A 24,900-nucleotide genomic window follows, 5' to 3' on the forward strand; every position below is an offset into this window, starting at 1 on the left:
ATATGTTTTTGTTTTCTGGTCCGTGTATCCTCTATTCTTTCATATTCTAGAAGTGTGCAGAATATTATCCAATTTCATTTTTGGTTTAAAGTAACCATTTCTTAAGGAGAGGGATTTAGAAATGAATGAATTTTTTGCCATTTTTTATGTTGTTTGGTGTCATTTCTACCTCAGTTGTCTTTACTTCAACTGTTTCTTCAAGTTTCTTCCTCCTTTCCAACAACAATGTTGTTGTTGTTGTTTCCTAATTTAGAGTGACCCCCACTGACAAGTGATTGCAGCAGGTAGCCAATCAGATTTAGTTATATAATGACATCATAGTGGACTAGAGAGGGCAATGCTTCCACAGAGCATCCACAGAGCATTAAAAAAAGATTCCAAATATTTTATTAGATGAACATTGTAATATAATAGTAATAAAACTGTATGATTTGTAAACATTGTCCAACTATACTAGAAATTATGGAACTGGATCAGGAAAAATGTAACTATAAATCTCAATAAAACTAAGACAAATTGATCATTGAAATATTCTCCATGGACATCTCTGGAATGTCCAATAGTTCATTTCAAAATTGCTGATGAAATGGGAGAAGTATGGGTGAATATTCCCAGTATTATGCTTTAATTAAAAGATGAAGAATCATGTTCTGATTTTGCCAGCATCTGATCACTCATATGTTGTTGCCAGATATGTTCCAACTATATAAAGTCTTCTTCAGTGGCAATTGAATTGTCTACTATTAGTCCCCACCCAACCTGCTTTTGTTGGCAAAATCACAACTTGATCATTTTGTATTAGTTTTATTGAGATTTATAGTTATATTTTTACTGATCCAGTTTTATAATTTCTTGTATAGTTGGACAGTGTTTTCAAATCATACAGTTTTATTACAATTATATTAAAATAGTCATATATAATATTTGAATTCTTTTTTTGATGCTCCGACATATCTAAACAGGGTTTGGATTTCTTTTGTTTTCAGTGCTTCCACAGAACCAGCCCCTCTAATCCAGGCCTGCACACCATATGGCCTGGGGGCTGAATCCGGCCTGTGAGGACATTTTTGCTGACCTGCAGGTAGCCAGCAGCAGCAGGAACCAGAAAGATGTGTCTGAGGCTCCAAGTGCATCAGTAAATCAAAAAAATCAAATTGAAAGAGATTACAAAGTCATACCTCCAGTACGCTTATCCTCGCAAGGAAATTATAAAAAGCTGATTGCCGGAATGGGGTCTGATGATATAGTTTTATATGCATGATACCACTGTTCTCCTTATCTATGTGAAATGAACATTCTACCAAAGTGTCAATTTAAGGATAATATTACAAATTTTGCTTGATTTTCCCTGGCTCACCCTATTGTCTAAACCTGAACATTCTTAATGGGGCAATAGATGGTGATATCCCTGTAAATTACACTTATTGGGGGGCTGAGATGAGCATGATTGGTTATATGATCACCTCAAATAATGTGATTAATTAGTTTATTGACCTCTTTCCAGATGATAATGGGCTGCCCAGAGAGTGACCACCGCCCAATAACTGTAAGCTTAAAGCTGTCTGAAGTTATTATGCATCTTGATAGTTACTATCAAACTGATCTGGAAGAGAAATGTGGTAATGTGTGGGTTAAATGGACAGCTGAAGTGAGTGAAGTGCCCAGCTAATTCATTCAGATATGATGCAGCAAGTTAAGACAAATCTAATGAGCGATGATGACAATAAGAAAACTTTAGGAGTTTCATTAACGAACTGCAGGGGACCTTAATGAATAAAAAAGTGAGGAACTGGCAATCAGGGGGTTTAAGATAAAAACCATGGCTTGATCAAGAGTGTATACAGGCCAAAAAAGACCTCATTAGATCTTATGGCCATTATAGGGAAAATAGATGCCACAAATGCACACGCTTTGTTGTTTAAAAAAAAAAAAACTGCCAATACAAACAATTACACCTAGATTAAAAAAGGAAGGCAACTAAAGAAGGTTGGCAGCAACTGATAGAAGATGTAGAATCTAAAGACTCACACATCTTTTGGTGTAGTGTGACACAAAGATCAGGCTGTAAATTGGAATGTCATATCTGCGGCTGCCTGGGAAGCTAACTTTTGTTCAATATATGTACAACAAAGTGATGCAATGGTCTATATGTCCCTAGAGACAGAGCCGACCATGAAGACATTACCAAACTGGCTACCTGTATCTATTGGAGAGATGAAGCAATTAAATTGGACAACTGAAAAGGAACAAAGCCCCTGGTTGTGATTTTATTCCTGTTGAGGTATTCCACTCTAACACTGACTGGTGGGCACCAGTACTGGCAGCAATCTTTATGTATATTGATGAATCCCCTCATATCCCAGAAGATTGGGGCATGGTAACTATTGGGCAAAGGGAAGATCCTTCTAATTATCACCTGATCAGCCTTTTGAATGTAGTCAGCAAGCTTTAGACAAAGCATCTATTTGGGAAGTTTTATGACTAGATAAAAGAAAATAATATCCTAGCTGAATATCCATCCTAGCAGGATTTAGGCCAGGAAGATCTACCATAGATCATGCGATGATTCTGCAACACCTAGTGGAGAAGTATGTGTACAGTTTTAAGATCCCACGTCACACCACCTTTGTAGATCTAAAGTCCACCTTTGACTCTATTCCTAGAGAGAGACTATGGAAGAAACTATTGGCAACTAAATTCGACAAAAGACTTCTATTGCTGATATATACGCTACATAGTAACACCAAATTGAGTCAGATGTGGCATACAAGGCCAATTAACTGATTCAATCCCTACAATACAAGGAGTTAACCAGCCTCTTTGAGTGGATTTTTAACTCAGGAAAGTGGGGCTGGAAAGGGGTATACTCTGGAGCAAACACATCTCAAGTTTGATTGCTTAGCAACTCACTACCAAGTTTTCTCATCATGTGTAGGCTGCACGTGAAAGGGTTGTGTGTGTGTGTGTGTGTGTGTTTTATATTGTTCCATTGGTAAAGAGAAGGAGAGTTTCCCTGGAATTTTGCCCACGCCTGGGGTGGGGGGATAAACTCTTAAAAAGTGGCATGGTGGCAGCGATTGGACTACTAAAGGAACAGCCTTTGTTGAGCAAACATGGAGGGAATGATTCAGCATTTTTACTGAGCAATAGGATGTGCCCGAATGTTATTCGGCGCCGGTGGGGGTGGTACTTTAAGGGCGGGGGAGGGTGTACTCACCCCTCCCACTGGATTTGCCCCACTGGCACTCCATTATTTTTAAGCCCCTCGGGGCGGCAGCGTTCCTCCCTGCCGCCCTGTTTCCCTCATCAGCCAGAAGTAGTGACCGCGCATCCATCTGCCATACATGCGCATGCATGCGACGGGCGCACGTGTGGTTGCCACTTCCGGCCGATGAGGGAAACGGGGCGGCAGGGAGGAATGCTGTCACCCCGAGGGGCTTAAAAATAACGGAGTGCCGGTGGGGGAAATGCAGTGGGAGGGTGAGTGTACCCTCCCCTGCCCTTAAAGTACCACCCCCACCGGCACCGAAACCCTCTCCAGAGCCGAAATGTTTCGGAGGCCTTTAGAATGGCCTCCAAAACGTTTTGGGCTAAACCCTACTGAACAACTTGTCTTTTACTCAGTGCCTTATTGAAGCTATTCCCACGAGCAGCAGAAACTGGGCTAAGGGAGCCCAGCCCGGTTTCTGTAGCTCATGAGAACCAACAGACTTGAGGGCCCGAGTGAGCTGCGTCTGGGTGTGGGAGTGCCAGAGCAAAGCTGCTGCTCATCTGCGACAGGCAACTGATCGTCTGCAGGGATCGCAGAAATGCAACACGCACTTGCATGGTGCATGACTGGGGCTCTGGGGGCGGGGCACCGTGTGGTGGTGCTTCCCTGCACCTGACCCCCAGAGCTGCAGCCGAGCTGTGAGAGTGCTGGAGCAAAGCCACTGCTCGGCTAGGTGGGTGATCCACCCACCCAATGACGGGCAACTGATCATCTGCAAGAAAGAGTGGGTCAAAGCTGCTCTCCTCACAAACCTCCTCTTGGCACTTCACACTGCTTATGTGCAGCACCTCACGGCGTTGCCTGGCCTCTTGAAATAGTGGATTTACACCCTCATAGCTCCCCAATCTCTAGGGGGTATAATGTATTTTCTTTAGGATTTTCTCATGCTCTGCCATGGTGCTGCTTAACACAGGAATGAACACACTTTAAAAAAATAATAATTCTTTTATTGGTCACCATCAGTGCAAATGTCATGGTGAGACTCTTCCAAGTAAGAGGTTAAACTTGTTGGAAATCTAATTTATCCCAATCAAAGGGATAATCTAATTTATCACAAATCATAATTTATCCCACGCTCTATTAGTACCTTAATAGTACCAGGAAATAATACTGAAGTATAGATCATAGGTGTGGTGTCTTTTCTTTTATTGTCTAACAAAATCTAATACAAATAGTATGATACAGAGGTTTGGTAAAATAGGTTCTTCATGTAAGAGCCCTCATGCCCCTGCTAACTGGGCAAAGAGGCACCTTTTTGGTATAGTATACAGTGTACTGTGCTTGATTGGCCAGCAAACTCGCCTGACCTGACCCCATAGAGCAGGCTTCCCCAAACTGCGGCCCTCCAGATGTTGCTGAACTACAACTCCCAGCATCCCTAGACACAATTTTATGTGGCTGGGTATGCTGGGAGTTGTAGTTCAGCAACATCTGGAGGGCCGCAGTTTGAGGAAGCCTGCCATAGAGAATCTATGGGGCATTGCCAAGAGAAGGATGAGAGACATGAGACCAAACAATGCAGAAGAGCTGAAGGCCGCTAATGAAGCATCCTGGTCTTCCATAACACCTCATCAGTGCCACAGGCTGATAGCATCCATGCCACGCCGCATTGAGGCAGTAATTGCTGCAAAAGGGACCCAAACCAAGTACTGAATACATATGCATGCTTATACTTTTCAGAGGTCCGATATTCTTCTATTCTACAATCCTTGTCTTCTTGGTTCCATGTAATATTTTAATTTTCTGGGATTGTGGATTTGGGGTTTTCATGAGCTGTACGCCATGATCATCACAATTATAACAAATTAAGGCTTGACTTATCTCGCTTTGCATGTAATGCGTCTGTCTCATATCAGTTTCACCTTTTAATTTGCATTACTGAAATTAATGGACTTTTGCACGATATTCTAATTTTCCGAGTTTCACCTGTATTTCCTTTGGATATTTCCTTTAACTTCCTCTCATTGGGAAAGCAAAAAGCAGCTGTTCTGCATGGGGATTTTCTGTCTTTCTTTGCAAGGTTGTTAAGAGGATTTGTAAGGTTATTTTCGAAAACTGCTACATAAAATCTAAGAACATTATTATGAACAACTGAAGAAGAATGCATGGTCATGCAGCCTTTCAAAAGCAGAATGGCTTCTCTTAGACATGTCTATATTGTTCAGTGGGTTGGACTATATGACTTTCTAGACCTCTGGATTTCTCTGATTCATATTGCATACATTGTTTTTAGTTTTAAAAATCTTTGTTTTATTGTTGTCTTGTTTTTAGACTCATGGTGTTTGTATATGCTTGCTGCTAGGTTTAAATCTTTCTGCTTTACTTCTCCCTTGATCCAGTGTGCTTTGATATGATTGTTTGTGGGGAGACCTGATAGAGGTCTACAAAATCATGCATGGTTTGGAGAATTTGGAGAGAGAGAAATTCTTTTCCCTCTCACATAACACTAGAATCAGGGGTCAGTCCATGAAATTGATTGCCAGGAGGTCTAGGACCAACAAACGGAAGAACTTGTATGTTTTGGGGAGAGCCATGTCTTGTGTTATCAGTAGGGTGGATCCTCCACAAGTGGTGACAAAGCGGTGGGATAGACAACTATTCCTCTACAATAATGCTTCCCAATACAAAACTCATTCTGCTCACTGATTAAAAAAATTAGAGGGAACACTGTTCTTGCGGATGATGGACGATTCCGCATTCTCTTTGCAGACACCACCAGGGTAAAATCATGCCCTAACGACAACTGTACAAAAAGAAGACATGCATAATGAGCAAGGGTCACCAGATGACAATTCTAGCAAGTGAGCCAAGCCACACACAGCTCACGAGAAGGCAGCCTGCAGGAATGCAAGCCAATCTGATGCAGTAGGAAAAAATCCCTTCCCAAACTCTAAACTGGGCTCTCATTCAGACCTTGAGCAGAGGAAAGGAACTTCCCTGTTTGAACACATTCATCACAACAGCAAGAGCTACAGTCTGTGGGATGGAGAGCACTCACCCCAGGTGTGCATGCACACATACTGTACTTACTGTTGGTGGAGCTGGATCCTGGGCTGCCTGTTGCAAAAGGGAGAGAGAGAGTCATTACTGCTGGGTGATGCAGAAGGGGCACTGATCTCATTTGCTTATTTTCTTTCACTCTTTCCGACACCCACTTTCCCGAAGAGTTAAGTTCTCATCACTTAAGTTCTCATCACACACACACAAATGCAAAATTATACCAAATCAAATGAGTTCACATTAACAATAAAAGGAAGAAGATTCACCATGAACAGCTTTTCTGTGGTTCTTTGGGTCAGTTTCCCCATCTCGATCCAAGGGTCAATGTAAATTCTCAGAGATTCTCTGCAGGTCTGTCCCCCTCATTCACCCCTTCTCAATCACTAAAAAAATCCGATCATACCACAGACGACCTGCAGCTTTTCTTCCTAACATAAGCCATCAAAGACCATCATCTTTGGACATATGTCTGCTGACTGGATTTTAGAGGGTTTTTTTATTTAGTTCACCTCTTCAACAAAAAGCATTAGAGGATAGCCAGTTCAAAAACTCAAATGTTGCCCACCCTGGCCCTTCAAGATCCAGCAGGCTATACCCTCAAGTGGTATCAGAGAGGGACCTGGAGGAAAGGGACCTTGGGTGCAGCCTGCAATGTATTGCTTGGCTCAAAAGACGTGAGGAGTAGCTTGGTTACTGAATATGCAACAGGAAGGAACCCACTTTCCCCAGAGTCCTCTCTGGGAGGAGGCCAGGGTCTGTGATTTGGGCAACATCCACTCTGCAGTTGGTGATCCAGCTTAATGACTACACATGCATGTGTGCACACACACAGTGGATACAAACAGTAGTTCTGGGGTCTTGTGGGTCAGGCATCTGGAGGGGGACAGTCCCCCCTGCCCCGTTGAGCCAGACCCATTTAATTCAGTGGGACTTACTCTCAGTTAAGTGGGTATAGAATTGCAGCTCCCCACCCCCTCGCCGCCCCAGAAAGAGTCCTAAGGATGCCCATTCAAACCTAAGAGCAATTTAGCTCCTAAGAGATACCCCTCCCTCCCTCCCTCCCTCCCTCCCTCTCTCTCTCTCTCTCACACACACACACACCCCTGCCCCATAAGTAAAATAAAAATAAAAACAGATCATACTATGGATTACCTTTTAAACTAAACTAAACTTTTTAGTTTAGAAAAAAGACGACTGCGGGGAGACATGATAGAGGTCTATAAAATCATGCATGGTGTGGAGAAAGTGGAGAAAGAGAAATTCTTTTCCCTCTCACACAACACTAGAACCAGGGGTCACTCCTTGAAATTGATTGCCAGGAGGTCTAGGACCAACAAACGGAAGTACTTTTTCACACAATGCGTGATCCACTTATGGAACTCTCTGCCACAGTGATGTGTTTTAGAAAACCAAAGTAACTCCATTTTACTTAGAATACCTCACTCTAACTTAAAGTAACCCCAGCCCAGCTCAGGCCAGCTCAAGGACACGGCCTCACATGATCAACGCCATTATCTCTCTCCACTAAATTGTATCTAAAGAAACTTGGTTCTCACAGGACAGTTTAGAAAACAGGATGTAACCAAATAAGGGGTGATCACCAGATGAACAATGAATCATTCGCATGCGTACTAGATACTTAGTCCACCATTTTGTTGCCAAGTATACTATGTCTAGGGTGTCAACATCATTCAGATTGTCTGTATAAATGTAAGATGCACCTATAACCAATTTGTATTTCAATGCAGAGCAATAGCCCATTGATTTACCTTGCTGGCTGCAGCAGCAAATAAAATTGCCTCTAATTGATCCCCACTGAGTCTGTTTGATTGGCAAAAAGGCGGACCCAGGGACAAACCGGTATTCACATCAACAGGATGAGGTGACAGCCAACAATCTGGATGGCTTTAAGAGAGGTTTGGATAACTTCATGGAGGAGAGGTCTGCCAATGGCTACCAGTTGGAGGGCTGTGGGCCACCTCTAGCCTCAAAGGCAGGATGCCTCTGGGAACCAGTTGTAGGGGAGTAACTGCAGGAGGGAGGGCATGCCCTCAACTCCTGCCTGTGTCTTCCAGTGACATCTGGTGGGCCACTGTGCGAAACAGGATGCTGGACTAGATGGGCCTTGGGCCTGATCCAGCAGGGCTGTTCTTATGTATCTGTAGCATTTCTTTCTAATATATTCAGGCATTAGATCATTAAATCGGATTTTAGAGAAGATCGGCTAAATGAGCAAAGAGGCACCTCTCATATTTTTCAGTATAAAAATATTGATACTGAAATATTTTCATAAGACTTTTGAAAACACACCTGATTTATCAGGCTATTAGTTTATGAGGTTTTACATTTTCATTTATGGTAATTTTAATCTGTTTTATATGATTTTACTTGCTGTTTGTTTAAATTATAAACTGCCCTGAGATTTTATATAGGCTGGTATATACATGTGACAAATAAATAAATAAAATATTTAGCAGGGGGAGAGCAACTTTACCTCTCCACCCCCAGCACAGTACCTCTAGTGGCTGTTGCTGGTGTCCACCTTGTGTTTCTTTTTTTAGATTGTGAGCCCTCCGGGGACAGGGAACTATCCTCTCTAATAAAACGCTTGGTGTCCGTCCGTGGACGGACACCAAGCGTGCGTTTGTGCCTGGCCTGTTCTGGGCATGCGCGCAGCACATGCCCAGAACAGAGCAAGGGAGGCACGAATGGCAGGACCCGGCGACCATCTTGGGCGGCCAGAAGCGGCCGCCCTGAAGAAGCCGGGAAAGCGGCGGTGGGGGACACTGGCCGAGGCAGCGGCAAAGCCGCCGCCTCAGCCAGAGGATGCAGCGCGGCCAAGGCGCCGGCGGAGCCATGGCCACGGCCTGGCCGCGCCACGCCACGCCGCCAAAGCCGGGCGGGGGGAGGAGGCGGCGGGGGAAGCCGGCTGAGGTGGCGGCAGAGCCGCCACTGAGGCCTGGCACTGCTGCCGAAGCCAGGCGGCTGGGAGTCCTTGGGGCCCTTGCCCGGCTGGGGAGACCGGCCGGGAATGTGAGGCGGGGGCGGGCCGGACTGGACCGGACCGGCAGCGGCGCCCCCAGAGTCCGCCCAGCCGCAGATTGAGGGGGGAAGAGGCGGCGGGACCAGACCACCCGTGGGCGGCAGATAAAGATGGCTGCGACAGCCGCTTGGAGGCAGAGGCAGCTGCGAGGGGACCGGGAGGGCAGCGGGAGCAACGGAAAACAGCCGCAAATACTTAAAAAGCAGCGGACACAGAATGGAGAAGGGACCCAGCGGCAGGGACCAGGCGGTTAAAAAGCACACACTGTAAACCCCGTGGGAGGAGGAGGAGGAGAGCGAACAGCGGGAAGGAGCAGCCGCACCTTTACAAGTTCCGCGGCTCCTCCGCCGTGGAGCTGCTTGAGAGAGGGATGGCATGGTCAGAAGCAGAGCTGGAGGGAGCCGCTACCTGGAGAATGGAGCAGGGAAATACGGGGCAGGGAAAGGCGGCAGCGGCGGCAGCGGCGGCAGCATGCGCACTGCAAACAATATAACCAACGGCCGCCACGAGACCAACAGTACACAGGAGCAGCCGCTCAGAAGCTCTTTCTCCACAGCGCCTTCTCAGTCGGGGAAAAAGGCGGGAGAAAAAGCCCACTGCGAAAAGCCCTGTGTCCTCCACAAAGAGAAAACCCTTCTTCTCCCTCAAGCACGGAGCACACTCTAGAGCCAGAGAAGAGAGAACTCCCTGGCCAGGAAAGGAAATCGCTGGCTGCGCTCGCCCAGCCGAGCCGCGAGTGAGGGAAAAAGCACAAAACAGCCAAACACGACTGCTGGCCATTCTAATTAGATCTAACCCAGCTACATAAATGAGCCTGGCTCCAGGCACTTAGGCTAGGTGGCAGGGATAAGAGTTGATAAAGCTCCTCACAAAATTGAGGTGAGAAGGGGAAAAAACTTGAGAGAAAAATAGAAAAGAAAATCCGGGTGGGGGGGAGGAATCCAAACACATATATTTAAGAGAAGGGGGGGGATTAACACATACTGTATTTGATAAACACAGAAGACATCCTTGCTAAAAAATATTAAGGAGTGTTTACTACATTAAAATAAACAGTTTTATATCAACTCTCAGTACAGCAGTAGGGCAGACTATGACTGTAAGCTGCACGCTTTAGAGAGAGACTTTTATGGCTTTAAATATATCAGAGGAAATAATTAGCACACTTTGTGGCAGCCAGTGATGGAATTTATTCATTTGGAAGGCATTGGTTACCTGTCTTCAAAACTACATCATGTCCTTCCTTTTCTGTTAAACTTCAACTAGGGGCAGTAAGAAGTCACTAAAAGGAAATGAAGAGGTTTTTTGACAGTGCTCCCATGCAATGATTTAATGCTGCTAAAAGACAGCAACCCCATAATGGATGCCAACAAACATAGTTTATATTATCAAGCTTCCAATTAGCATGCTTACTTCATCAAGGAGGAAGGCAAAGACAGAGAGAGAGAGAGAGAGAGAGAGAGAGAGGAAGGAATGAGGGAGGGAGACAGGACAATAGAAAGATGGAAAAAAGGAAGGAGAGAAAAGAGAGAGAAGGGAGGGGAAAGGACAAAAGAAAGAAGGAGGGAGGGAGGAAGGGAAAGAAGGAAACAGAGAAGGAAGGAAGGAGAAAGAAAAAGGAGAAAGGAGTGAGGAAGAAGGACAAAAGAAAGACGGAAGGGAGGGAGGAGCAGCCAGCCCCAAAGAGCGAGCCCGTTAAAGGAAGAAAAGAGGAAAAGAGAAAGAAAACAGAAAGAAGGGAGTGAGAAGAGGTGGAAGAAAGGAAGGAAGGGAGGAAAGAGGGAGAGCGAGAGAGAAGGAAGGGAGGAAAGAGGGAGAGAGAGAAAGAAAGAAAGGAAAGGAGGGCGAGAGGGAGGAAGAAGGAAGGAATGGAGAGAGAGAGAGAAGAAGAAAGGAAGGAAGGAAAGAGGGAAAGAGAAAGAAAAAAGAAGGGAAGGAGAAGAGGGGGAAGAAAGGAAGGAAAGGAAAGAGAGGGGAGGGAGAGAAAAGGAAGGAATGAAAAAGAGAGAGAGAGAAAAGGAAGGAAAGGAGGGCAAGAGAGAGGGAGAAGGAAGAAGGGGGGGAGGTACTAGCGCCCGTTATTTTAACGGGCTTAAAAATACTAGTCTTATTTATAATTTTTTTTACTTATCTGTGCAAACTGCTTTCAGAACCTTTACTGAAAAGCAGTATGTACATCTTTGTGGCAGTAGCAGCCATAGTAATTATTTATATATCAAAAACTTTACAGAATAGCCACTTCAAAAACTTCAACTTGGCTCACCCCGAGCCTTCAAAACAAAGCTGGTTATACAACCAAATCATATCAGAGAGGTCAGTTTTTGTCTGCTCTTTATATATCTTGGCCCAGAAGACAGGAGGGGCAGCTTGGCTGCTAGGCAAGCAACATGGGACCCTCCTGCAACAGACCCCTGGGAGAAGGAAAGGAACAGGGGCGTAGCTATAATTGAGCGAAAGGGTTCAAAGAACACGGGGCCCCAGCTCCTGAGGCCCCTCCAGAGCCACCCCTCCCTATTTTCTTCATTATTTCCCTCCCTCTGGGGGGCCGCCAGAGAGAGGGATGAACACGGGCCCCCTCTCCCCTAGCTACGCCCCTGAAAAGGAACAGCCCACTAAAGCTGAAAACACACACATTGAGGCTATGCTCATGGTCTGCCAAAATCGGGCTAAGGGAGGCTAGCCCGATTTTGCCAGACCATGAGAACCACTGGGTTCACAGGTGAGCCCGGTTTCTCCTAAGCGAGTCACCTGCTTAATTGCCCCTGCCTAGGTTATGCCCAGGTTAGCGGAGCAGGTGTTCTGCTAACCTGGGCTTTCAGATCATGTGTTGCTGCGGTGCAGCTCTGCGCCGTGGCAACTCACAAGTAGACCTCCGACCGGGAGGCTAAAAAGCAGCCTCCTGGCTCAGGGGTCTCACCAGCATAGGAACATAGGAAGCTGCCATAGAATGAGTCAGACCATTGGTCTATCTAGCTCAGTACTGTCTTCACAGACTGGCAGCAGCTTCTCCAAGGTTGCAGGCAGGAATCTCTCTCAGCCCTGTCTTGGAGATGCTGCCAGGGAGGGAACTTGGAACCTAGATGCTCTTCCCAGAGCAGCTCCATCCCCTGAGGGGAATATTTTGCAGTGCTCACACGTCAAGTCTCCCATTCAGATGCAACCAGGGCAGACCCTGCTTAGCTAAGGGGACAAGCCATGCTTGCTACCACAAGACCAGCTCTCCTCTCCTAAATGCCCTGCGTGCTCGTGTAGGGCATGCTGGAGCTTTCAGGGGCCGCGCCGCCCCCGATCCTCCCACCCCCTGCCGGCTCCGTAACGAAGCCGGCAGTCATGTGGGCGGCTGGTTTGGCCGCCTGGAGTAGACTGCCTGCTGGTGTGCGTAACCCTCCCCAGGCGGCTCCCACTGATCGTGGGAACCGCCTCACACACACACACAAACTGAATACACACCACAGCTAGACCACGCATTCTCAACCTTTAAACCAAGGCTGCTCTTGTTGGAGTAACGTTTCAAGAATGGAAGGAGTCAGTGACTTACTTGATGCTGCTTTGTAGCCATCTCTTTTCTGTTTCCCTGCAGGGAAAGAACCAGAAAGCCAGAGCTGAATTCAGGAATCACCCAGCTGCAGCATCACAGACCCCTAACCCTTCCAGGCAGCTGCACTTCATTTCTTGCTAACAGTCTCTAGGAAAGGGGTCCCAGAGGTTACCCAGCAATTACTGTTATTAAGATGTAGGAAGCATCTACTGGTATCACCCCCAGCTTTGCGTCAACATAACCCCATTGCCTCTGCTCCTTCTTTCTAGGAGGACAACTCCGGTCAAAATCAGATGAAGCAGGTCGAGTGAGTGGAAGCAGCTTTGAGAGAACAAAATAAGGACTCCTCTTGTCCACAAACAGAAAGTGACGGAGATCCCTTCAGACATCAGAGTGCCAAGACACAACTGGATCCCTGGCAAGAGGCTCAACATAGCTCCGGTTCCAGATGCTGATGATAGGATTGCCAACTGTCCAGATAAAACTCAGCCTGGCCTGTCATTATGCAAAACAGAATTAACAGAAGCCTAAACTGCATAACATTAGAAGGTGAGTAGAGGTAAATACTATCACTTTCCTAATGTCTGCAGGTGAATTTGTTGTTCTAAAGTTGGCTACATGTGCTCATGCTGAGAGATGCTGGGAGGGGGAGCAGAGAAGCCCAACCCCAGAGTCAGGACACTGTCTTCACCCCTGAAAGAAAAGGGGGCAGAGGAAAGCCCCCCAGCTCTACCACATCCACACCATCACACACTCTCCTCCTGAATGTGTGATTGGACTAATGAGAGATTTTTCTTTAGAAGATTTTGAATGCAAAGCACACACAGGACCATTGGATTTAGTCCCAGGTAAATGTGTTTGTTTTACTTGGCACTAGTAAAACATAGAATGAAAGTGAGACTACAAGTGGAGGGCTGTAAACCCCAACATGTGAAGGACCTTGTTTCTAAAATGGGAGGCACAAAGAGGAGAAATAGATGTCTTTCAAGAATGCTGTCTTCTTCCAGGAGTGGTTTAGGGAGGCACTAGATCTTTTGGGTACCAGCTGCCACTGCCAGGAAGCAGACACAAATAACCCAAGTGATGCAGTTTACTTACTGATGTAGAAGATGCTCACAGCCCCTAGCAGGATGGCAACCAGCAGGGCCCCCACCACAATGGCTCTTACAATCAGCCAATTAGGCATGGAAACTGAAATGAAGAAAAGAACAATATGATTGAAGGAAAATCCCTCTCCAAAACCTACCCATGATAGAAAAAACCTGCTCACTTACAAGAGTCAGAGGCACCCATGAAGATTATCAGGCTAAGCTGGGGAGGGAGTGGCAAACCACAGGGAACTTCTCAATTAGGGATGTGCGTTTCGTTTCGGATACAAAGCATTTCGTGCACAAAACAGGCCATTTCGGCTGTTTTGTAGCCAAAACAAAACACCCAATGCTCAAAACAGAACATTTTGTAGCCAAAACAAAACATCCCTGTTTCGGATACAAAACATTTTGTTGTTTCGGCTGTTTTGGAACTCCATTTTGCAATCGCAAAAATCTCCTTCAGTCTCCATTTTGAGTTTTGACATCTGTTTGAATTTCCAGACCGCAGATTGGCCAGTGAAAGCATGGGCTGATCTGCTGGCAATTGCCTCCTTATTCCTTTTAAGCAAATTTAAGGGTAAATTTTACCCTCATTGGCTAGTGGGGCTGTGTGCATTTACCCTTATTGGCCAGTGGGGCAGTGTGTATTTCATTGTTGTTGTTTCACACTGTTGTGTGTAGATCAATTGCATTTCGGGCGGGGGGGGGATGTGGATGTGTGCATGACCTTTGGAAATCTGCCTGATTTTTTCCAAAGCTCTGCTGTTGTTGATGTGTGATGTTGATGTTATTTGGGGCTGGATTCAGGGCAGAAAGGGGGCTTGGGGGGGGTAGAAGAGTGGTTCAGGTGGTAGTGCCCCAGTGGGTGCCTGCTGCCACCCAGATTCCAGAGGAATTGGGGAAAGGGCTGATTTTTAAAGAATTTCTAAAGTTGACATGTCTTTGGGGCAGATTCTGGGCAGAAAGGGGACCTGAGGGGCAAAACAGTGGGTTGGGTGGCAGTGCCCCAAGGAGTGCCTGCCACAAACCAGATTCCAGAGGAATAGGGCAAAGGGCTGATTTCTTAGGAATTGTTGAAGTTTACACTTCTTTAAGGTATTTCCCCCCTAGGGAATAATGGAGGTTTCAGCAGACCCATAACTCCACCTGGTGGGCACTGGGGTGGCCAGGAGCGAGTGGTGGTGTAGTGCACATAGGGTGCTAACCACCCCCATGGGTTGCTAACCCATGGGGTGCTGGGTTCTCTTGTTTCTGAGGTGTTCTGAGTGTAGATTCTCTGGTAGCACATGAGATTTTCAATGACAAACCATGAATCCACTCTCATATGCTACCAGAGAATCTGAATCTACACTCAAAACATCTCAGAAGACAACAGAACCCAGTACCCCATGGGTTGGCAACCCATGGGGGTGGATGGCACCCTATGTGGTCTACACCACCACTCGCTCTGGGCCACCCTGGTGCCCCCCAAGTACAGTTATGGGGCAGGAATTATGGAGGTCCATCATTCCCTATGGGGAAGAACTTTACAGACACGCAAACTCCATTACATCTTTAAAAATCAGCCCTCTGCCCAATTCCTTTGAAATAATTATGGCAGCTTCCTTGCCCCCACTAGGCACTACCACCCACCCGACTCTGCTCTGGGCCACCCCTTTCCCCCCAACATGAAGCTATACTTTTGCTGAAACCTCAATTTTTCCCTATGGGAAAAATCCTATACTTCAAAAATTCACCAAAAATCAGCTCTTTTGTCCAGTTCCTCTGAAATTTGGGTGATAGTTTCCACCCATTGGGCACTATCACCTCCACCTGCTAGTTTTTCCCCGGGGCCATTTTTTAAAATCCAAAACGTTTCGGATTCGGATTTTGCAATTTCGAACAAAGAACAAAACTGGGGTGTTTTGGATTGGCTGATTTCGAACAAAAAACAAAATGGGGGTGTTTCGGATTTGGGCCAAAAACAAAACAGGGGAAAAAACAAAACGCACAATCCTATTCTCAATAATGTCATTCGAAGCCCATAGCTGAGCTTGGCGGTTCAGAAGATACTCTGGAGAGCAGCTGGAGGTTAGAGATCAGTCCCTTCCTTCAAGGGGGAAATTTCAAACTTTCTTCAAGGGGGATTGCCGGGAAATTTAGGACCAGCAAACGGAAGTATTTTTTCACACAACGCATAATCAACTTGTGAAATTGTCTGCCACGAGATGTGGTGACAGCCAACAATCTGGATGGCTTTAAGAGGGGTTTGGATCACTTCATGGTCTATCAATGGCTACTAGTCAGAGGGCTATAGGCCACCTCCCGCCTCCAAGGCAGGATGCCTCTGAGTGCCAGTTGCAGGGGGAGAAAGAGCAGGAAAGAGGGCATGCCCTCAACTCCTGCCTGTAGGCTTCCAGTGGCATCTGGTGGGCCACTGTGTGAAACAGGATGCTGGACTAGATGGGCCTTTGGCCTGATCCAGCAGGGCTGTTAAGTTCTTATGAAAGAAATGTGTGGAATGGGAATATGATGAGTGTTGAAATGGTTCTGCTAATGCATATTTGCATAAATATACCTGTTTTATACCCTAACATTTTTTGTGAGTTCAGTTGCTGTTTGTGCCCTTAGAACCCACGTGTTAAAAATACTGCATGTGTCATGCAATGTGTGTGTAGGGGGGATGGCATCCAGTGGCATCTGGTGGGCCACTGTGTGAAACAGGATGCTGAACGAGATGGGCCTCGGGCCTGATCCAGCAGGGCTGTTCTTATGTTCTTAAGGGGAGGTCATACAAAGAATTGACTCCAGTGGTGAAGCTAATGGGGGTGCAAATTGGAAGATGATCTCACCTACCAGGAGGATGGCAACTGTCACCTCCCCAGGGTGGCTCCCACAATGAGAATGAAATAGGGGAAACAACAACAAAATAATGCAAGAGTAATTCCTTCCCCCAAACCTCTTCAGTTGTGGGGAAAGTTCTGTATGTGTAGGGAAGTCAGAGGCACTCAGAGTTTGCCAGGCTAAGTTGGGGAGAGAGTAATAAAGAACATTATCATCACTCGGGGCCCATAGTGAGTGGGAAGGTTCAGAAGAGAGCCTGGAGAGCAGCTGGAAGGAAGTTGGGGCTCAGACCCTTCAAAAAAGAGGTGGCCATAAAACAGTGACTTCATTGGTGAAAGTGATGGAGATGCAAATCAGGGCCTTCTCTGCAGTGGCCCAAAGAAAACAAATTCCCTCCCCATGGAGACACATCAGAGCATTCCAGACATCCAGGGAAGCATGTGTATCAATTCTCTATTAAAAAGCCTTTACTGATCTTTTATCATGCTTTTATTTTGTTGCATCCTCTCATACATAATGGGATAAATCGGGAACTTTTGCCTCATCTGGGCCTCCTCTGCTTCCCAGGATCACTCTAGGCTCCTCTTGTCAGCATTCACAAATTACCAGAGGGCACTCCCCACCCTGCCAGCTTGCCTCCACAACATAGACACCTGCCTTCAACATAAGGCTAATCATCTGTTTTCACCTCAAAGCACGCATAGGGGCAACCAGGTATTGAGGTTGCAGTCCAATATGCTGCTCCAAGGGTGGAGGGGTGTGTCTTTTTCAGGGTACTCCTTCTTCCCTGAGTGGAAATTGGCCCCAAGAATTCAGCCCCACCCCTGCCAAACCTTCTACTCCTGCATCTCTTACCAGGATCCTCCCAGGTCAAGCGTAGAGGCTCCAGAAGACTGTCATGTTCCATGTGGCACTGATAGAGGCTCCTTTCCTTGGGGTCAATCTCAATGCTGAGCCAGGTGTGGTAGGTTCCATCTGAGTTGGGAGTGACTCCCCCACGGAAGGTCTCCTGCTCCCAGACCTCTCCGTCCTTCCTCCAGGTGGCAGCAATCTCCTTGGGGTAGAAGCCATAGACCCGGCAGATGAGGGTATCCAAAACATCATAGCCCGCCTTGTGTCTCACCTTCACTACTGGGGGCTCTGCAAAAATGACAAATTGATGTTAATATGGAAGTTCTCCAACGGGTGACAGGATGGGTGCTATAGTTTAGCTGCACTGGAGTTCAGTACAGGATGGTCATCACTTCTTTCCACTGTAGGTGAAGGCTTCGCTTTTTCATTGGGCCTTTGGAGACTTCTGACTTAGTGCTGTCAGACCTAGTGAATTCCTGATTTTATCAGCATCTACTGCTTTGGCTGTTCTTTTTGTATAATTGTCATTTCTAGCTAGTTTTTGAGGGAAGGGAAGCTGCTCACTGTTTGTGTATGTCCTTTAATTACAGTCTGATACAAACCAAATTCACAGCATATGAACAGGAGTCCTAAGTGAACTATGACGCGGACATTTCAATTTTCACCCTCCATTTTCATTCAAAATGGCAGCCAAAGGATAGGCGGTAGGGATGTGCGAACAGGTTCAATTCCAAACCTGTTCAAAGTTGAACCAGTTTGGTTCGACAGCTCAAGATTGAGCCAAACACCACCACCCCGATTTGGCTCGACATCAGACTGAGCCCTGCCCCCAGTCATCCGGCGTGGGTGGGTTTCAAATATATTTAGACCCCTAATAGGCAGCACCCTTTGGTAACCCATGTGCTGACAGTCTGATCCATACCAAATTCACAGCACATAGGAGGAGGTAAGAGTCACTCTAGCAAAAGAGGTGGGAAGTAGGATGTGCAAACTGGCTCGACATCGAACCACTTGCCCTCCAGTTCCTGTCTACTCAGCTTGACCTCTGCCCTGACTAGTTTCCTGGCTCTCCTGGTCACACCTTCTTGCCTTGTGCCATGTGGTGGCTGCTTCCTGCAACTCAGCCCTGACCCCTGTATGCAGCTTTGACTGGTGTGCCACCTGCACCCCTGCTTTCAGGCAGACTTGGCCACGGTTATTGTGACAGGAGAGGGGTTACTCTATGCTTTCCTGGGATCTACCCTCAGTAGAGAGATTACTCTGATCCCAATTTAGGAGCATGCCGCTCCTTCAAGGTAGGCTGCCACCAGCTGAAGACTGATCTAAAGCCACTGACCAGGTTTAGACACGACTTCAACAACCTAGAGCTGCCTGGCTTGTGACAGGCACTGTGCAGCCAGAGGACACATAACCCAGCACTAGACAAACAGCATATTACTCTAAAAACGACTCGTTAGCAGCGCATGGCCTTATGAGATACATTGAGAAGAGTTTTACAAGTAACCCTCAATAACTTTTTTAATCAGACTGAAGCCACTTCTTATATGAAATTTATTAAGAAATAAAGGTTGTGCGTGGAATAAGGAATTGGGGAAACTGGGAGTAAAGAAAGGCACACTGGAATTCAAAATAAATACAAAGAACAACAACTAGCACTGAGTTTTACATTAGTCTAGCAGTAGGTTGGTCCTTGGCTGAGAGAGCATTCATCTCTTCAGCTTCTCCCTTGGGGTACCAGAAGCAGCTAGTGACTTGGATTACTGGACTGGTGACAAAATGGCTACTGGTCTTGGCCCCTATTTTATAGTGATTACAGAGGGGGGAGGCTTTCCCACGCTTCCAGAGATAGACAGCTCTGGGATCCAGTGGAAAGAGCTACCACATCTCTGATGTAACGTTAGTCTTACCCCAATCCAGGGCTGAGGTTTTCCCTCCAGACTGGAGGTTCCTCCTCCTTAATGAGTCTGAACTTACATGTCCAACGGCAGGTCTGCTTTGAGCTGGTCACCTGTTGTGAAAAAGGTTTAAGACTATAGCTTGATAGCTCTAGGCTTAGACCCTTCAATGACACAAGCAAGGATTGTCCTCCTTTAGTAAAAAAAAGAAAAAGAAAGCGGAGAATGTCCCCTATTCAGAGCACTCAGGGTGGAGTGGGACTATCAGGCATTCTTGAGTTAAGATGGAATCTGTGTTTCGTCACAGTTATGAATGTCCCTTTTTCCGATCAGCATTACTCTTCCTTGGTCACAGCACAGCTTGAATACTGCCACACGCTCTGTGTGAGGCTGCCCTTGAAGAATATTCAGAGACTTCTGGTGGTTAGGGTTCTCTCTGGAGCTGCACCCATATTACACCCATTTTTAAAGAGCTGCACTGGCTGCTGGTTTGTTTCGGGAGCCAATGCAAGGTGCTGGTTATTACCTTTAAAGCTCTCAGTGGTTTAGATACTGTCTCCCTGAAGGACTGTCTGCTCCCAGGTTTCTGCCCATCTGACAAGGTCACTGGAGAAGGCTCTGCTTTGTGTGCTGACATTAAGGATAGTTGTACACATGGGACAGGGCCTTCTTGGTTACTGCCCTGAGGCTTTGGAATGCTCTCCCAGTATATGCCTGTTGCCTGACTTCCCTTGCAGTATTTAGGAAGCATGCAAGGAAAGGTCTGGCTGTTTACCACTAGGGGGTGCTGCTTTTTCTGTTGTTTTTGCTGCTTCTGCTGCTCCATTGTTGGTTGTTTAAATTAGGGAAGTGTACGAATCATGATTCGAAGGGCAACTCATAACACATCCCCTGCACCTTTAAAATGGAGGAGAGCAGGTTCATACCTGCTCCCCCACTGCTCACCACCACTTCCTGAATTGGTGGCGCTCCTTCCAGCTACCTTCGTGTGCTGGCGGTGCTCTCCCCCAGCTGCCCTCACGCAATGCAGGCATGCAAACAACTTTGAGAACAACCTTGCTGACCATGCAAATGGCCGTCACACATGTGTGGAGGTTGCCAGCATTGCATGGGGGCAGCTGGGGGAGAGCGCCACTGGCACACGAAGATAGCTGGGAGGAACATCGCCAGTTCAGGAAGTGGCAGTGAGCAGCAAGGGAGTGAGGATGTATTACGAATCACCCTTTGAACAGTGATTCATGCACATCCCTAGTTTAAATCTGGTGTTTATGGATTTTATTTTTGTATTTGATTTTAATTCTGAAGATTACCTTGAGATACAAGTCATGAAAGACAGTATAAAAATAATTATGTAACTATTAGGGCTGTGCACAAACAAAATAATTGGATTGGATCCTAATCCAATTTTGAAATTCCTACTCAGATTTGGATTCAACCAATCCTGCAAAAAAAATTTTTTAATGAGTTATTGCATAAGAGTACCATTCTGGCTGGTGTTCCTGTGCAATAACATCTCGTAAAACAAAATAAAAATCATTAACAATCTCGGGAATTTCCAATTCACTTCAAATTCACTACATGGAGTCCTGCCAACTTGTACTTCACCTCTGCCAAATTTTGAAGTCCTAGGCCCAGCCCTTTATTTTTCATGATTCCCCCCATGGCCATTTCCCCATTGACCTCTATGGAAAACAATACGGTTTTCTTTGGGCTTCAAAATGACATGAATTCTGATATTAATTCCAACAGTCTGAAATGAATTCTGGCAATTTAGATCCAATATCAGGGGCTTCATATTGGATAAAAATTTGGTCAATTTTTTACCCATTGCAGTGATGTCTGATCAATTCCGACATTGCTGATCCAACTTTGCACAGGCCTACTATCTCTGTGCGTGTGTGTGTGTGTGTACGCGTGCATTTTTCCTACACAAGAAAGCTTGATTTCGGAAATCATGAAAGTCTGTATTTACATACGTGTGTGTGTGTGTCTGTGCGCGCGTGCGTGTGCACATGCAGGGGTTGGAGGCATAACATGCCTCGAAACTCCATGTTTCTGTAATGGAATAGTCCTGGATTTTACTACACTGTCCCCTATGAGCAGCTTCTTGTTACTGCAAAGTAAGAAGACTCATCAGGGCTTCAAAACAAATAAGCTAATCTGGTCTGAAAACAAATGAACTGTCCCCCTTCCCACCTCCTCATCTTCCCCAGATGGAGATCACACTGCGGATTTTATATGCCAAAACTGCAGATGGAAGGGATCCAACATGAAATATTAACTTTCTCCACCGGGCTATTTTTCTACTTCTCGGGAGGTTTTTTAAGCATTCATCAATATTAGCCACCAGCAGTATGAAGGGCTTTATCCCTGGAGGCTTCTGTTACTTCTGCATGTGTAGATTAGCTCCTCAATCCAGGGTTTTTTTTGGCGGGGGGCATGATGTTGGATTATGTAGAAGAACTGCTCCCCACACCACCATTTCCAAGCCTTACCTCGCCTCAACAAAGTCTCCTTCCCAAACGCCAAAAATGTCTGAAGCCGCTCAATGCATCCCTCCTCCAGGAAGCGTTTGCAATACAAGCTAACAGCTGGCTCAGCCTCCCGGTTCCTCTTGGACACTTGAGCTGCTGCATCTGTTGTTATCCAGGTGACGAGCTCCCTTCCATCATAGGCATGCTGTGAAAATCCTCTCCTGTGCCCATGTTCATCAAGTTCACAGCCGGAAATACGCTGCAAGGTATGAAACCCTGAAAGACACAACCAAAATCTCAGAGCCAGAGTAAGGTTAAATTATTCTGCCTTTGTTGCACCCCGCATCTGGGGCAGGAGGGAGGGGGAGGGGCAGGAAAGACTGGAGGAGGGGCAAGAGAGAGTGGGGCAGGAGGGTGGGGGAGGGGGGAAAAGGAGAGTGGGGCTGGAGGGGGGGAACAGCAGGCCCCCAAAGAGCGCACAGGTGTTCTGTGTGAGTTGGCTAGTATATATAAATTTTACTATGCTTTTTGTTACCACTATTCATCCTCATTTAAGATTTCTTCACTTCATGAGCTGAGCTTCGGGGGGGGGGGCATTTTAAAATATTGTCTCTGGGCCCACTCCAACCTTGCTATGCCCCTGCTCAGTATTGTCTACACAGACTGGCAGCGACTTCTCCAAGGTTGCAGGCAGGAATCTCCCTCAGCCCTATCTTGGAGATGCCAGGGAGGGAACTTGGAACCTTCTGTATGCAAGCATGCAGATGATCTTCCCAGAGCGGCCCCATCCCCAAAGGGGAATATCTCATAGTGCTCACACATTTGGTCGCCCATTCATATGCAACCAGGGCAGACTCTGCTTAGCAAAAAGGATAACTTAACTTATTTTGGTGTTTTTAAAATCAGTGAATTAAAATATAGCCAATAGAGCTGTAGTTTGAGATCTAAAAAGGCACATTTCATTATCTTCAAAGTGACCTACCATTGATTTAATAAGATGGGGTATTCAAGGTTATTGTTCCAAAGATCTCAGATATAACCGATATCAATCTTATCAATGTCTTTAAGTTTCTGATAGAGCAAGGTTACAGGCTTAGGTGCAGCCAATAAATGTTCCAAGTCCAATAATAAAGATGGAATTTCAGGTTGCTATCAGGACCAAAGAGCCGTGACAATAAATGCTTTAGTTGAATCAACTGCCAGCTAGCATTTGAAGGTGTGTCAAACGCAGCCCTCGAAGTGTCAAAAGATTTTTAAAACAGCTTCAGAAGATATCAATTGATCTAGTGCAATAATGTTGTGGGAGGCCCAGTTAGCAACCAGCACTTTTAATGTTGCTCAGAAACATATTGGCAGCCAGTGTAATTCTTTTTAAATTGATGTTATAGGGTCTCTTCAGGTTGTCCTAGAGACTGATCTGGTTACTGTGTTCTGCACTAATTGTAGTTTCTGAACTATGTACAAAGGCAGCCCCATGAGGAGTCCATTACAGCAGTCAAGCCTGGGGGTTACCAGCATATGTGCCACTGTTTACCTCCAGATATGGGCGTAGCCAGTGAATCAAACGAAGCTGATTTTAAAAGTGCTCCTGGCCACTGTGTCATCCTGAGAAACCAGATAGTATGTTGGATCCAGGAACTCTGCAGGCTACATACTTGTTATTTCTGGGGGAGTGTAACCCCACCCAGAACAGGCAGATCCAAACCATCTCTCGAGTCCTGTCCCCAATCAGTTCCTCTGTCTTATTTTCAACTTTAGTTTGAATCCTTTATCCATTACTGCCTCCAGGCAGGCATTTAGGGAAGTAATGTCATTTCATGAGGTTGATATGGAGAAATATGGGTTTCTGGTATCATCGGCATATTGATAACAACCTGCACCTAATCTTATGCTCTCTTCCAGCGGTTTTACATAAATGTTAAAAAGCATTGGTGACAGTATGGAACCTTGTGGAACGGCATATCTTAACTCTTGCTTTGCCATGCCAGTCAGTCTGTACAAATCACAACCAAAACCCGTAAGTTGCGAGAGATGAGGGTGAACTTGTAACACAGCAAAATGCCTCAAAGCCTTTTATAGAACATGTGAGCCAGAGCAGGCACGTGGGGAAGCAGTACGGAGCAAGTTTCTAGCCCAGATCAAGTCTAAAACAGCCAAAGTCTAGTTTATTTAAGTAAATATAAAAAGCAGGACAGTTTGCAGGCAAACAAGGCAAAATGGTGAAAATGCAGAAGAGAGGTAAGGTACCTTTCTTCCTGTCTGGTGTTAGACAGGAGGCTCAGTAGATCTTAGTGGCAGTTCACAAAACACAAGCGTGCATAGTGGTGAACTCTGCACGCTCCTAGGAGCTATGTGGCATCTACTTGGCTAACACATCTAAACTCACACAGAAAGGTAACATTCTGTGTCAGCAACCTTGAGAACAATGATGTAGTTGCAAATTCAGAAGTGCAGGCACGCTCCATGACAGGCCCCATGGCCAGGCCCACCCCAAAAGCCAGAGAAGCTGAGAAGTACCAGAACTCCGTCCTTGAGCATCCCCCCGCCCTGCACTACACCCCTGCTCAAGAGTCCTACTGACTCAATTATTCACAAACACAGGCTTTTAGCCCTTATAGGTAAAATATGTGGATTCTCTGCATGACAAGGGGGACTCTGGAAGGTATGTGTAAATTAGAAGAAAAAAACCCCACCACCTCCTAGCAGAAAGGCAGAGTTCAGGACTCTGAATTCAAAAGTGCCATGTTTCTCCCTGATCGTGGCATGTCCTCAAGCATCCCTTTGCATGATGGTTTGGGTACTTAATAATAAAACTTGAGTCTTTCCTGGCATACATGGAGGCCACCTGATTCTCAGTAGGCTGGTGGGAGACAAGAAATAAGAAGCAACCTGGCTTTTAGAATTGAGGGAAGT

General features: G+C 46.1%; 1 protein-coding gene across 8 annotated transcripts in view; it reads right to left on the reverse strand.

Moving 5' to 3' along the window:
* Nucleotides 1–24,900, reverse strand: part of LOC128342295 (major histocompatibility complex class I-related gene protein-like) — a 65,955-nt gene that overhangs the window by 22,967 nt on the left and 18,088 nt on the right. For 6 of the 8 annotated variants that reach the window (XM_053289450.1, XM_053289449.1, XM_053289447.1 and 3 more), the window contains 5 exons: nt 22,009–22,263; nt 17,622–17,906; nt 13,951–14,043; nt 12,853–12,888; nt 6,302–6,328 (listed from right to left, as the gene is read on the reverse strand). In XM_053289450.1, the coding sequence (XP_053145425.1) occupies nt 6,302–6,328; nt 12,853–12,888; nt 13,951–14,043; nt 17,622–17,906; nt 22,009–22,263 (696 nt within the window). Of the gene's footprint in view, nt 1–4,400; nt 6,015–6,301; nt 6,329–10,529; nt 10,597–12,852; nt 12,889–13,950; nt 14,044–17,621; nt 17,907–22,008; nt 22,264–24,900 lie in introns of those variants that run through there. The other 2 variants (XR_008314894.1, XM_053289454.1) reach the window with 2 other exon arrangements.

The sequence above is a fragment of the Hemicordylus capensis genome, chromosome 2 (assembly GCF_027244095.1).
Source record: "Hemicordylus capensis ecotype Gifberg chromosome 2, rHemCap1.1.pri, whole genome shotgun sequence".
NCBI classification, from domain to species: Eukaryota; Metazoa; Chordata; class Lepidosauria; order Squamata; family Cordylidae; genus Hemicordylus; species Hemicordylus capensis.